The sequence below is a fragment of the Pyrgilauda ruficollis genome, unplaced genomic scaffold (genome assembly GCF_017590135.1).
Source record: "Pyrgilauda ruficollis isolate IOZ18807 unplaced genomic scaffold, ASM1759013v1 scaffold18, whole genome shotgun sequence".
NCBI lineage: Eukaryota > Metazoa > Chordata > Aves > Passeriformes > Passeridae > Pyrgilauda > Pyrgilauda ruficollis.
The window spans coordinates 2,183,907-2,198,650 of NW_024516984.1; the positions used below are offsets into that span (position 1 = coordinate 2,183,907).

The 14,744-nt window shown below is 38.4% G+C and overlaps 1 protein-coding gene across 5 annotated transcripts in view; it reads right to left on the reverse strand.

Moving 5' to 3' along the window:
- The window catches only part of LOC121351937 (Y+L amino acid transporter 2-like), an 18,838-nt gene continuing 4,094 nt past the window's right edge, over nt 1-14,744 (reverse strand). For 4 of the 5 annotated variants that reach the window (XM_041464405.1, XM_041464407.1, XM_041464409.1 and 1 more), the window contains exons 2-10: nt 11,760-12,277; nt 10,210-10,335; nt 7,419-7,563; nt 6,410-6,533; nt 5,623-5,726; nt 5,252-5,348; nt 4,128-4,277; nt 1,684-1,867; nt 1-972 (exon numbers count right to left, since the gene is read on the reverse strand). In XM_041464405.1, the coding sequence (XP_041320339.1) occupies nt 881-972; nt 1,684-1,867; nt 4,128-4,277; nt 5,252-5,348; nt 5,623-5,726; nt 6,410-6,533; nt 7,419-7,563; nt 10,210-10,335; nt 11,760-12,261 (1,524 nt within the window). In that variant the 5' untranslated portion in view covers nt 12,262-12,277 and the 3' untranslated portion in view covers nt 1-880. Of the gene's footprint in view, nt 978-1,683; nt 1,868-4,127; nt 4,278-5,251; nt 5,349-5,622; nt 5,727-6,409; nt 6,534-7,418; nt 7,564-10,209; nt 10,336-11,759; nt 12,278-14,744 lie in introns of those variants that run through there. The other variant, XM_041464410.1, reaches the window with a different exon arrangement.

Genomic DNA, 14,744 nt, shown 5'->3' on the forward strand with positions numbered 1-14,744 from the left:
TGGCTCTTCAAAATGCTGTTTATTTGTATATGAGATTTTAAAGCAGTCTTGGGTTGTGGGTGACAGAGCCATGCCTACAGCTGTCAGCTCCAGCTATAGACAAGCCTGAAGACCCTTTAGTTTTGGTTGCAATGCATTATATATTTTTCTTTGCTGAGCAATTTAATACATAACCTTTACTATTACCTATAGTCTATGATAACTACTATCATTACCATATTATGGTCAATACTATCCAATCACATCAGTTAGTATGTTACAGTTTAAGCTTAAAGTATTTCAGTTTTCTTGCAGCAGAAAATTCTTAGACCTTTTTTCTACTTGCCACATTGGCATGCTTGTTCACCTGGGTATCTTTCTCCTTTTCCTAAGACCTGTTTCTGCTTGGTAAAAGCATCTTTTTCTTTGTGGTCAACATGTCCTTTGCTCTAGTCATACAACACCCTTTCAACTTGACTTAACCTTTGCTTTCTTAGTTGTCCAGTAACTACTGGCTCAGCAATTGTCAATTTAGACATCTATTGTTCTTCTATATCAAAACTTGCTTCCATCTCTATTTCGTTCTCAGGTTCTACAAAGAGCTTTCTGCCAAGCATACATATCTATGAAACTTTCTTGTCAAACTTTCATCCTTTCCAACCAAGTGCTTTATAGTTTCAGCATGTTACATGATAACTCACTATTAACAAACAGAATTTTAAAAGGAAATCCTGGAAAACAGAGTGTTTTATAAAACCATCACAACTTAACTGACATCAAACTGATGCACAGTACAGGGGTTAGTGCTCTAGTATGACTGCATATATGAGGAGAACTTCAGATGATAAAAATTGTTCCAGACAGGAGATGTCAAGGCACAATTCTCAATGTTGAGGCAACTCTATTTACTCTTAGCTGTTGTGGGTTCCACGTCTATGTCCAGGTCTGACAGAGCACAGTAGAAGAGCATCTGAACGTACTTCGTTGTTGTAGCTGTACTGGCAAAAATGTGTGACAGAAATTTAAATATATCTTAGACATAAATCCGGATTTTGAGGATTTGAAAACACTACATAGATATTAGGAAAATCTTGAAACACCTTAATCAGTACAATTAAGCATATGTTATAAATAGCTAAAGGCAAAAGAAGCCAATAATTAAACTGAAATTCTTGTATAATCAGATTTTGATCAACACTTTCATTGAATTGATAGCTGAATTCAAAGTATAATAAATAAAAACATTAAAGATTTGCTTTTCAAGACCACCTGAATTTGAGGACTGGCAACTACCCTCCAAGCCAATAATTAATTATTTCATTGTTTCTGAAAATCTGTGCACTCCTCTGATTTGGATTGTTCCTTTCCTTGGATGGAAAGTGAAGCAAAGATGTTCTGGTATTTCTGCCTTCCAGGGTATTAAAAAGATTAGGTTTAGTATTTACAAGCCTACATAACTTTTGTTGGGCCAGCATAGTTATGACTATATTGAGTCATAGTTATGACTGGTCCTACATATTGCACTGCTTTGTACAGGTAAGCATGGTTTTGTTCTCAGGACTATGTGATAAAGCAGATGATCTCAGACATGCCACATACCAAAGCATAGCAAAACTTAATAGAAATAAGGATTTTAGGGAAAATTATTCTTTCCTTCTTCTGACCAAGATTTTGACATGGTGACTGGGACACAGTGTTGCTTACCAGAGAGCCAAAGTAGACATTTAGGTCGTTTTTCAACTGGCAGATAGACTCCCAAATAATATGCGGGAATGCCTGAGAGGGCAATACCAACGCCAATAAGGGAATTGATTGTGTCACTGTAGAGAGGCACTATAATCAGGAATAGTGAGCACAAACAATATACTATAGGGAAGAAGAGGCTAAGCTGTGAAGACAAAAAAAAAAAAAATACAGCATTTGTTAAAAGATGCAACAAACACTCTATTTTAAAAATTCAGGCTTTGCAGATTAAAGTTAGACAGGTCAACAATAAAAATAGGTACTCAATCTTTTTGACTGCTTACAGTCGGCATAATTTATTAACTTCTGTGTACACTGCTGAGAGCCTCTTATTTGGTACACATCTGAACATCTATTTTGTTTTTTTCACACCTGCATAAACTCAGTTCCTTTACAATTAGTAAAAGTTCAGCCTTTGAAAGAGGTGCTTTAAGTAATGGGTAGCTTTCTCTCCAACTTCAGTTCTGAATTGTTACATGTAGTTTTGGTTGGGAACTGCCTCTCAACCTTCAATTGCCATCTTGATGTTGTAGAACTAATGGACTGGTTTACAACCATTTTGTGTGGGCACTTAACAAATAACATATCACAAATAAGGAAAGCTGGGTCACGAAGCTGATAAGAAGACTGGAGCACCTTCCCTATGACAGCAGGCTGAGAAAGTTGGGGCTGTTCAGCCAAGAGAAGAAAATGTTGCATGGACATCTCATAGCAACCTTCCAGTGTCTGAAGGGGGACTACAGGGAAGGTGGAGAGGGATTCTTCATCAGGAACTGTAGTGATAGGATAAGGAATAATGGGTACAAACTGAAAGAGGAGAAATTTAGGTTAGGTATTAGGAAGAAATTCTCTAGTGTGAAAGTGGTGAGACACTGGAACAGGTTATCCAGGGAGGTTGTGGATGCCCCAACTCTGGCAGTAGTTCAAGGCTAGGTTGGATAAATCCTTGAGCAACCTGGTCTGGTGGAAATTGTGCCTGCCTGTGGCAGGGATGGTTAGGACTAAGTGATCTTTAAGGTCCCTTGCAAACCTTGACATTTTATGATTCTATGATTCTATGAAACTTTCAAAACCCTCTTCATGAATTTATTTTTCTCTATTTTTTTTTTTCTGTCTCTAGTAGTGAGCCTTCTCAAGGGTCCAGGAGTTGACATTTGAATACCAGCTGAAATTGGTGAGAGTTTACTGGTATAAATACTTTTCTTTTGCTTATAAATGTAAAAAATGTAAGCTGATGAAAACCAGCTGCTACGTTTCAGAAAAGGAAATGGTGTATGTGGAGTTGTGGTGTTGACTGGCAAATGCTGACAGGAATGAAACATTCTTTCTGCAAAATCTGACTGTAATCCTTAGTAGAATCAGAGGCAAAACTGCCAATAAGGCAAGATTTAATCTTTATCTTCCACATATTTTGTGGGAAAGTCTGGAAACTGAGTGTGAACATGTTTCAGGAAAATTTGGTCTGCTATGGAGAACTGGGAAGGTTTCTAGCAGGAGGTGCTTAGAATATTTTATGCCTTTGTTTGAACTTTTTAAAAATTAATCAGGATGTGGCACTTAAATGGAAAGAAAATGTGTTTGATGTGTTTGTAGAAATGATGCAGGAGTTAGGAAGAGAGATTGACAAAGAAGAAATATTTGGGGGGTGTTAATTTGTAATTCTCTTGATTTTTACTGCATCACTGCAGACCCAAAATGCAGGTCACGGAGCCAACAAACAGGAGTCAGTGCATGGTTTTGTGTGCCTGCTGTGTGTTTCCATCCTTGCTTCCTGGACAATTGCTGGATTAAAACTAGAAACAGGTTTTAGGCACACTTTGTTTCTGTGCAGTCTCCCTTGTCTAACTGATAGTCAAATGCTCTTCTAAGTCAACCATTAAACTTGCATTTTACTGTCTATGACCACTACTCAGTGGGGGGGAACATTCAAAATACATTTGATTATTTAAGCTAACTTAACTTCTGTGTGTGCAGAATTGTGGACATTTATGGGCTTTGGAGGGATTTTACTGTGTTTATTAAATCATATAGGTTTTATCAGAGTGTTAACCTCTCTGGAGCCTCCATCACCAGCTCTACTGAGGTCTGCTGTTCTTCCAGGATGGGCTAAAAACCCCAGACATTTATTTATTCCTTATTTATTTTGAAACAAAAATTATTATAAGTCTGAAGGAAAGAAGAATAAATGGTGTATATAATTTCAATCTCACAGCAAAGCTACCAGAACAGATGTTCTTGTGGACTCTAACGGGTTTTGCTCCTTCATCTTGTATTTTGAAAGAATTTCTATGGCTAATAAGTAATCTATAATATAAACTGGTACTGTTATGGTTGTGATATTAAAGGTCATATAAACACATGCATTAGCTGGCTTTTAGCGCTTTCTTCCTATCTTTTTTACTTACTTTAACAGGCCGTGGTCTATGTGGCTGAGTATATCTCAGATATATTAGTCCTGCAATAGACAGACCCACAAAGAGCCAGTAGTTGAAGCAGTAGTAATTAATAAGGAGGAAAACATCTTCCACAAGGAGATAAAGCAAAGTCATTAAGCCCTAGAGATAATAAAAAACAAAGACTTTTTAATGTGAAAATAAAGACAGAGTAAAATTATAAACTGTCCTGTTTCAAACCTATTTTTATTAGGATATCAGTTCACTCATAAATTGAGACCATTAGAGTAAATTCTGTGCCCTAGGGTTTCAATATCTATTTTAACAGATGAGCAGAAAAAACTTCCACTTTCCACATGAAAAATGTGAATGGTGGTATGTTAAGAGAGTATAAATCAACTTGCTATTGCAAACAGAGCCCCTATGAGAAGAGTCTTCATAATGAGATTATAATTTTTAGTAAATTATTTGATGTCAAACAGGATGAGTATGATAATCTATTAATAAATTATATGTAACACAGGGCAATGGCAGACACCAAATAAAATGCATGCAAATACGTGGATTATTTATGAAAATAATTTCCAGTAATTCCATAATTTATGGTTCCACAATTTTGTGTCACAAGATCTCATTTGTAGAGTGACAGCAGAAAAAAAGTCAACAGGGCTATAGGCTTCCAATGGTAGAAATTTAATTTTAAGAGCTTTGTCACTCCTGTTATAACTACAGTTGTAGAACATCAGCCTATGGCAGGGTCAAAGAGATGTCCCTGACATATTCTCCTCCAGTGACACTTTAACACCTCACATTAAAGACTTAAAAGCTCTCGTCTATACCATTACATCTTTAGCCATTCTCTGTTTTCTCAGCAATGCTATTGTACTTCTCATTAATATTGTTTGGAGAGCATATGAATGAATCAAGCCATTCTCTTTCCACTGGAAAAAACCCCTCTATCAGAAAAAATAACACCACTCCCACCCCCTCAGTGAATTCTAGAAGTTGTGGGCATAAGCAGAAGATGTCTCCAGGGCAGGAGAAGTCTGTGAGAGGTCCAGGGCAGAGCAGGGATGTTTTACCCGAGGCCCAAACCCCAGCTGCCCAGCCAGGCACGAGGCTGGGGCGTCACTTACGTTGAACAGGAGAGCAGGGACTGGTGTGAAGCACTTCACGTGAATCAAGCTCAGACTGACAGGGAGATGTCCTTCCCTGGCTCCAACATAGAAAAGCCTAAAAAAAGACTAAGGAAACTCAACCATAGGAATAGTTTTTTGTTTCCTGATAAAGCAAAGAAATAATTATTTTATTACTCTGTTGTAAGTGCTGCTCTCTTCTTAAGTGGCTTTAGTTTATTAAATGGTGCTATCATTAGAAGACATCAGATTGTAACAGTACCTCCATCATAAATGCACAACTTGGCATGGCAAAAATTACCAAACAGTAGTAAAGAATGCGGATTAATGATTCCTTTTCAATTATTTCAAATAAATCTTCTATTTCATACCGAGATGCTGCAATAATTGATGAGTTTAAGCCACTATAGCAAGACATGGCCACTGCTATAGGAATTATCCACTTGGCATGACTAAGGGTTTCACCTCCAAATGTCTGTAACAGAAAAAAAAATAATGGTGAGGCCCACTATGTTAGGCATATGGATAATTCTGAGAAACTCTCATGAAAACACATTATCCCAAATGTAGTATCATAGCCCATGCTTTTTGATGATACCCAGTAATGACTTAGGAAATTAGAATTTGGAAAAGCTGATCAGCATCAAAATAAAATTAGCAGATACATTAAAAAATATTTTAAAAAACCCCCTAAGCCTAGTATTCTGACAAATCCCAACTGTAGTAGTCTATGAATTATCATTTTATTTCTGTATAAAATATTGATAAGGTTTTAAAAAACATTTCAGTGCACACTTCTACACTGAAAATATTGCTGTGGTTGTGCAACGTTAAACATTACATACTGTACATTAGAATGATAACAAAAAAACCTGGTTCTCTAACCACTCAGACTTGCTATAGCCCCTTGGTCCTGCTCCTGGCAAAAACATCTTTCCTATGATGCAGTGTTAAGAGCAGGATTTAAAGAGTACACAAGACAATTTTTCAAGAGCATTATTAGTGGCTATATTCTTGATATGCACCTTCTAATATACTGGTACTGTAACATGAAAAAAATGTTTTAAGCAGCCTTCAGCATGACAGTATTTCAGCTGTTTGCCAAGCATGCTACCTGAAATTTTGTGTCTTTTGTTTGGGTTATGTTCCACAACTTACCACAGCCACTGCATCACTTGTGAGGAGAGCTGACATGTCCAACACTACATAATATGCTATATTAGTCAATAAGTAAATGATAGCTACAATAGGCATTGAAATTGCAATAGAAAGAGGTAGGTTCCTGCAAAAGGAAAATGGAAAAATTATTACATGTTATTTAAATGAGAAGTACTTAAATAGAAGATTGTTCCCAGATTCAAGCATTTGTGAATGTTTCTACCTCCATCATGTCTTGTAATCCATCATTTGGGAGTCATGGGAGTCATGGCAGCCATGCATGAAACTATTCCATAAAAAGCTTAGTTTGTTGTTTGTGTGTCTGTCACAAGTTTTAAAAAAAAACCTTAAAACATTCATACATGTAAATTTAATACACTGTCTGTTATATGCAGCAGTCTAAGAGAGCTCTGAAACAATGATATTTAAGTGCAGACTTAGGTATTTTCCTGATTTTGGCATTTTTTTCCTGACTCATAACCTATGCATGTCCCAAGACAAGATCAACTATTCAGCTTGAGTGGATGACTCAGGCCAACTCCCACAGGGCTGACATCCCTACAGAGGGGAAGAGATTGTTTTTGCCCATAAACAGTAATACCTACATCATAAAAGCCATAAATCTGACACTGTCTTACTCTACTGGTGGCAAAAAATGTCTTGGAAAAATAATTCTGCCTAACTGAAAAGAAGCAGGGAATTTTAGAGGGCTAGATGCACCTTTGCTTTTCCTTGCTTTCAGCAGGGATTTCTTCTTCTTCTTTAAAAATTGCAGTCTGAAGTGTAAGATGTAAAATACACATATACAGGTAAATTATTCATTAGTGTGATATAAATGAGCACAATGATCAGAAAGAGTTCTCCTACTTACTCCTTCATTTGAAGAGAAGAGAAGAGAAGAGAAGAGAAGAGAAGAGAAGAGAAAATAATTTGACTAATCAGAAACAAATACAGAGTGGCTTGTCCTGCCATCACCTGTCAGTGGTTCAAAGGAAAAGCCTGTGTTTACCTCTCAGGATTCTGCATTTCCTCGGTGACATAGTTGAGCGTGTCCCATCCTGAGTAGGAGAAGAGGGCAGAGTAGAGAGCCAGGGCGATCATCCCTGGGTTTGTTGTGGAGCCCTCAAACGGAGCTCTCAGGTTTTCAGTTTCCCCTGTACAAATGGCAGGTGCCAACTGACTGTTACATTTCAAGGATTGCAACTCAGAAGGGCATTACACCTGAAGTGTCAGCTAGCAAAAGGGAAATAACACCCCACTGCATCCAGGTTTCATTACTGTATCTAAAACTACACAACTTACATTTTTAATTAACAAACAAGAGAGTTTCAGCCAGATGTTCTCACAGCTACTCTTGCACAGGGAGAAAACAGAACATTTTCACGTTTGTTGTTTGGATGTGACTTTTGCAATTCTACCAGAATTCACAGAGTCCTCTCCTGACATTACTGCTGACCCTATCGAAGGAGGGAGCCATACCAAGGGCACGCAGTACCCTGTCAGCCAGGATGAGGCACTTGGCAAACCCAGTTTCTGTTCCTGAATCTGTCTCTTATTTCTTCCTAACAGCTGTGCTTTTATTTTCACCAGATGAATTCGTGGCCACTAGAGGGGGACCTCCTTCACAGTTTTCAGTGGGATGCTCTGACCCACAAGGGTGTTCCCAAAACTTAAAGATGAGATTAAAAATCTTTCCTTTCAAAATTCTGCTTTAGCTAAGCCCCATCGGTTGAGATGACAACCTGCAGAATGCTGCAAAATAGGCCAAATGTTAGTGAAACTGCATAAGCCTTCACTGCCATGCTGGAAAGGGGAAGAAAGGCTTTACTGAGATTGCAGAAGGAAAGTCTACTATCTAATGAAAATGGAAGTGGGTTAAGTATTAAGAGAAGACAGAAACATGCTGAAACCTCAGTTAGGAAAGAAAGTAATGTCTTTTTTTGTAAAATGAAAGCACTGATTCAACTAAGGAGTTTATAGATACTACAAAAGCAATTCAGTCATCGAAGAACAGGAGACTGTTTGAAACAAAGAAAAGAAGCTATGAGATGTACACATACTTTGGAGAAGAAAATGGTTGGAAAATAAAGAAAATAAAAAAATCCAAAATGTTCAAGAAAAGTGTTTTGGTTGTTTGTGTTTGTTTGTTTTGGTTTTTTTTTTTTGTTGTTGTTGTTGTTGTTTTTGGGGTTTTTTTGGTAATGACAGCTCATATTCAAAATCAGATATATTTACAGTCCTGTAACACAAGAAGTGTATCCAAGCACATCAGAAAGAATATGGCAGGGCTAAAACATCATAACTGTTCTTTTCATTAAAACAGCTGCTGAGTTTAAAAGGGTCATTGACCTGATCACAGCTTCCTCCAGAAATCAACGTCATTCCTCCTCCCAGTCTTTCCTGTATTTAAGTGCTCAGTTCTGCTTAAACAAAGCAGAGATGCGACCTTTACTACCCTTGCAAGCTCTCAGCATTTTCTGTGCCTCACCATAAAGTACCCGCTATGCTTCAACCCTCCCTGAGCCCACAGAGCAAAGCAGAGGAAACAAAATGGGCACTGTGTGGGACCAGAGGGAGCAGCCCCTGGACCCAGCAGCACACCAGTGAGCAGGAGGGGAGGCAATTTTGAAGGAGGCAATTTGAAAGCAAGGACAGTGCTGCTACAGAGGTGACATCACAGAACCACACTTTTGCAAAGCTGCAGCAGTTTTATGAGGGGAACTACTCCTTCATGCAACTGTGATCCTTAAGCAATGCTTCTTCTCTGAATCTTCACGTCTCTGCCCTTAGGGCTGGGTTTGGTTGTCCAGGGTTCTTTAGACTTCAACCAGCTGGTGACAACTGACATACAGAGGCAATGGCTAAACCAGAAAGCTTTCCTAAAGTCTAATGTAGCTTTACAGTGTAACAGCTGATGCAACTGCAGCCAGGGAAAGGAGGAGGCCAGCAAACATGGAAAAGAAAGCATGCTTGTTAGGTTTTATAAGCTAATTTAGCAGGAGAAAAAGAAAATTCCTAAACTGAAGAGGGGAAACCACCTTTATTTCAATGGAAGAAAGATAAAATGGCTATGCAATTTAAGACTTCCAAAGGAAATGAAAATGTAAAAACATTAGTAATCTAGTTCTAGCAGTGGAGCTAGAACTAGAGGAGAATTCACTGTACCAGAGGCCCATATAAATAAAATCAAATCTATTGCTATATGCAAAGCTCTGAGGTAGCACCAGAATAAATTGCTCTTCAGCTTTGCAGTGTGTTCAGTCCAGTTATTGCTGATAGGGAGCTGGCTCATCTGCCCTGTGATGCCTTACAGTAACACCATGCCACAGTGATTCACTGAACTGCACTGTTACAGTCTCCTCTGTTTCTAGGAACAAACATGCCCTCCCACAAATCCCAGCTATGATTTACCCTCTCTGGTCCTCTTGTGGGCAGGGTGCTGTGGCTAGGGGGGGTGCCAGTGGGGTGAGGTGGGGGGAACTCTCTGTCCTGTTATAGGACAGGTAGTAATGCATGAGTCAGACACCGAGGCTGACTTTAACTAGTCAGCAGTAAAGTGATGTTAATTCAGCTGCTATTTGCTATTCAGACCAAGCAGCACAGGACTTGTCCTGAATAATGAACCCCCTATTGCTTAACAAGTCATAAAATGCATCTGATCTTCCTATGGCAGACTTTATTGTTTTTTTTCCAGAATAAACAATATTTCATATATCAGTCTTAAAGATCTCCCTACATGGATTTTGAAACTCATATATGATTCATTTAATAGAATTTAGGTAAATGAAAATTATTCTTACCTTTGCCAATTTTGTAAAGGCCAACAGATATCACCAAGATAAGAGCCATGACTTTTGCATATGTGAAAACATCTTGTACACGAGTACCCCACTTTACATTAACACAGTTAATAAATGTTAAGGAACCTGCAGAGAAAAAGAATATGCATGAAAGGAGCACTGGATGTTTAACATCACTTAAGTCATATTTCAAACCCATCTCTCCAGATACCAATACTCTTTCAAGGAGTAAAACAGAATCAAATTTCACCACTTCAGGATCACCCAGATTTATTAAAATGAAATACCTGGTTTAAAATTTACACAATGGTTTTCTGAAGAATACTGCTTTCATGACAGTAGGTAAGACAAAACACATCAATTTTTGAACTTTAGGACTAGCTCCTTCTCCTTTTAAATAATTAAGTTTTATTAAACTCAACAAGAGCTGTTTACATGCAAATGACAGTATTTCTTTGTATCCTGTATATCAAAAATTTCTTCTTGCTGAGTTAAGCTCTAGTTTTGGTACAGAATAAGGACAACTACACCACAAAAACAGTTTGCATGCTGTGAGAAGATACTGAATTGAGCTGAGCCACTGTGCTATTACTGTGTGCTCATGGCTTAGAAGTTTTGTGTCATTCACATTTTGGCCCTGAGTCTGAAAATTGCATAGCACTTACAGAATCCTCTCAAGTCCCAGTTTTGACAGAATCTAACAAAAATACCCAACTAGCTGGTTGCAGAGAGCGGGTGGGATCAGACAGTTTTCCTTTCCTCCTTTTGCCATATTCTCTGCAGTCAGGTTTGTCCCTCAGCTGGCAGCAGGTGCAGCCAGGGCTGAGCCATGTGCCCATCTGCTCTCACTCTAGCACACACATGGCAACACAGGCAACTTCTCCCTCTTGAAATCTCATGATTCAAAACAGAGATAGATGAGGAGGGGTAATGGTGTGCATTGGTACAAGGTATGAAGCCCAGCTGATGGAGAAGAGAGCAAAACAAATGTGGCATGGTCACCTGTGGCATGGATCAAAGTGGGATACTTCTTATCTAGAAATCTTGTTGGTCTTTGCTTCTGTTTCCTTGACCTGCCTGTAATCTATACTTCAGTTTTGAAAGGAAGAAAAAGGGTTTTGTAATGCTCAAAATGAAAATAACTTAGAAATCATGCTATATAGTAAGGGCACCAGCATACAACCACACATGCTCAAAGAACATCTTGCCTTCATTTTCATAAATTAATCTGTGCATGTGACAGTGTCCTATCAGACAGTTAGGCCAGTGAACCATAGACACACATGTACCTTTAATCATCAGTCACAATTTCTCTCTGCCAAATTGTTGTAATTCTCCTCTCCCCTCTAGTAATACCAGCTCCAAACACAATACATCTGAATAAAAGATTATTAGTTGTTAAGAACATGTTTTTGATACATAATAATTATTTTGCTAATAATTGCACTCACAGAATAATTGCATTCACAGAATGCAAAGAAATAGAAATTTAGCAAAACCTTCTCTGACCACATATAATTACAGCTCTTAACTTCTTCTTAACTACTTACATATACATGCAGCTGCAATCAACCTGACAGCGTCATATGGTGGCTCACAGTGGGGGAAAATTGGCTGAACAATATAGTTAGCAAATGTGATTGCTATCACTGCCTGAGTTGTTGGTTCGATAATTAGCAAGGAAGACCAGAGTCTGATGAAGGCCACAAAGGCCCCAAATGCCTCCAGAATATAGGCATAACTGCCTCCAGATTTCATGATGGATGTTCCCAGTTCAACGTAACACAAAGCTCCAAACAGGGAAAAAATCCCACCAAGAGCCCAGATGATCAATGAGAGTCCATAGGAAGCACTATACATTAAAACACCTCGGGGTGATACAAATATGCCAGAGCCAATCATGTTCCCTACAATTAAAGAAACTCCATTTAGTAGTGTGATTTTTTTTTTCATCTGCATTTTTTCACTTGTCTCTGCCATATTGTCCATTTCAGCTTTTGCATTCTCAGTTCTGGACTTTTTATTGCAGCACGTTTGCCAAGGGGTTGGCATCTTCAAATCACATTACCTGAAAACAAGAGGAGAGAACATCTTTTGTAATGCATGTGGCATCAGAGACACAGATAAGATAATTAACATCAAAGGCATAAATGATACAAAAAACAACTATTTTGCCTGATTTTATCTTGCAGTTCAGGAACAGCACACTAGTGAATTTTCTTAACTTACATGGTTACATATCTTTTCAATGCATAAATATGAGGCCACTGTCTTTGGTTACAGATTCTGAAGGTTTTGTTAACACTCAGTTCACTATTATTATTTGTCTTGAATTGTAATTCTATGTTATGTTATTGAAAATATTTTAAGGAAGAAGGAGACACTGTATATCTGGAAACATATTCTAATACAGCTGGAGTATCTTCTACAAGAATACCTCTTCCTAAAATTTCTTCTTATCCCAGAAAGAATTTTAATTTCATTATTATTTGTTTCATCAAATGACATTCACTTGAAAACCATTCTGCTGGGGAGCACCAGAGAAAAGACAGAAAAAGAGCCTCAAAACCTCTCATCTCACAAGATAAATGTTAACATGAGGGAAAAAAAAAAACTTTTACTGCTGCTAGTGATGAGATTGCTGCTGCAGTGAATAAGGCAGCTTGGTTAGCTATTAACCTCGCTTAACTCAGGAGAAGCCACTAACATTCACAGGGATTGAGTCTGGAACACTCTGTCCCTGGAACGCTTCTGTGGAAGAGAGTCCAACAAAACATGCCTGTAAAAGCATCTCCCTCTGGTGCTTGCAGGACAAGATCCAAGTCTGCTGGGAGCTGGGAAGCACGACCTGCCTGCTCAGCTCCATGGATCAGTCTGCCTTGTGCACATATGCACAGCTCTGGGGCTGAGGTCCCGGGGATGAGGAACCCAGGAGTGCAGTGGCTGCCTCAGCTCTGGGGTCCTGCTGATGTATAAGGGTGCTTAGACCAATGGCTAAGTTTTGGTATCTGTCCCAGAAGACATTTGTTTCTCCTTCCCTTCTTCCCTCCACACACACTCTAAAGCACTTCTGAAGATAATTTCTTCAAAATCCTATGACCTAGATCCAAGTTCCCTGAGCAGAACAAAGCTCATCCATGTGACATTAGGAAAACAAAACCCATTTGATTACAAATATTTACCCATTACATTTACACATTACACATGATTCATAAATCTGTGTTGTTAAAACATGGATCAATGGCCAGTTTAAAATAATCTGCCCTCCCCAAACTTCCTGAAAGGTTTACTTTGCTTTGTAAAGTCTGGCTGGTTTAGCAACCCTGAATATATTATTATTCTGTGTGTTCCTTCCCAGCTTTTTTGATGCAACTCACTTTCCTTATTGATCAAATAGAGAACAAGGCCTGACAAGTACTAAAATCCAATTAAAAGATGCCAAAATCTCTTTAAAGATTAAATGCTTTCCTCATCCCAATGGCACTTCCTCTAACCACAGGAACACTGTGGGAACACTGGAATAAAGTTAAATATTAACTCTTGCCAAAAGTGTTCAAGCATGACTGCAGTCTCCCTTTTGTGTTTTTGGCCTCCTCCTCACACACACTCCTGTTACTTCTCACATCATCCCTCTATGAATAAAAAATATCATCCTGTTTTGCAGGGAGAAATTTCATGCATCCAATACACCATTCATATATCTTCCTTTAAATTCCTGATGAGCCTCACCTGTTTCCTTCTGTGTGACAGAAAGGAGGAAAAAGTCACCCTCCCCACCCCAAAATACAGGCCAATACTTCCAGAACCTCCTGTCTCCATTTCTGTTCTCGATGGCTATGTGAAATATCAGCAGAAACCCCTCCCATGATGGCAGCTGTTAGGAGAGTTCATCATGATAGTAGCATGATAAAAATCTGGGCATAATTCTGTATTAATACTCCTTTTATAGCATAGCTGGTTTAAAATGATCCTATGCTTCTTATGCTTGATGTATGATTTTTAATTTTTTTTTTCAGATTTTCAAACGTGAGCTCTGGCTGTGAGCTGAAATGCACAACTATGTCAGTCAGCACAGCTCAAAGGATGTGGGAATTTAAAATTCAGCTGTCACCCAGGTGATGTTAATGTGGAGCCATTCAAGCAGTGAGCAAAGCCGGGGGCTATCACTTTTCTTGAAATGAAGTCTCACTGATAAGTACAGCTATTTTCCTGTAAAAAAGAAAACATCAAGTAATTGATAGGTATGGGTAACTTGTGTACATGGTATCAAACCTGAACTTGGATGTCTAGTACAGGTGGCCTGCTAGCTAAAGGGAAGTTGATAATTTAAACTGGCAATGCTGCTGAAGGCTAGTAGCACTTTTACAGTCTGCAGCTTTCATGACAGCACAAAGGTAAAGTTTAAATTATATTCTGAAGTAACACAATGCTTTGAATATTTTTCTCTTATCTCTTGTGCTACCAAAAGTTTATTTCCAATTTCTAAAAATGTGTAACCAGAGCTGTGTAGGGAAGTATTTCTTCCATAAAGAAGA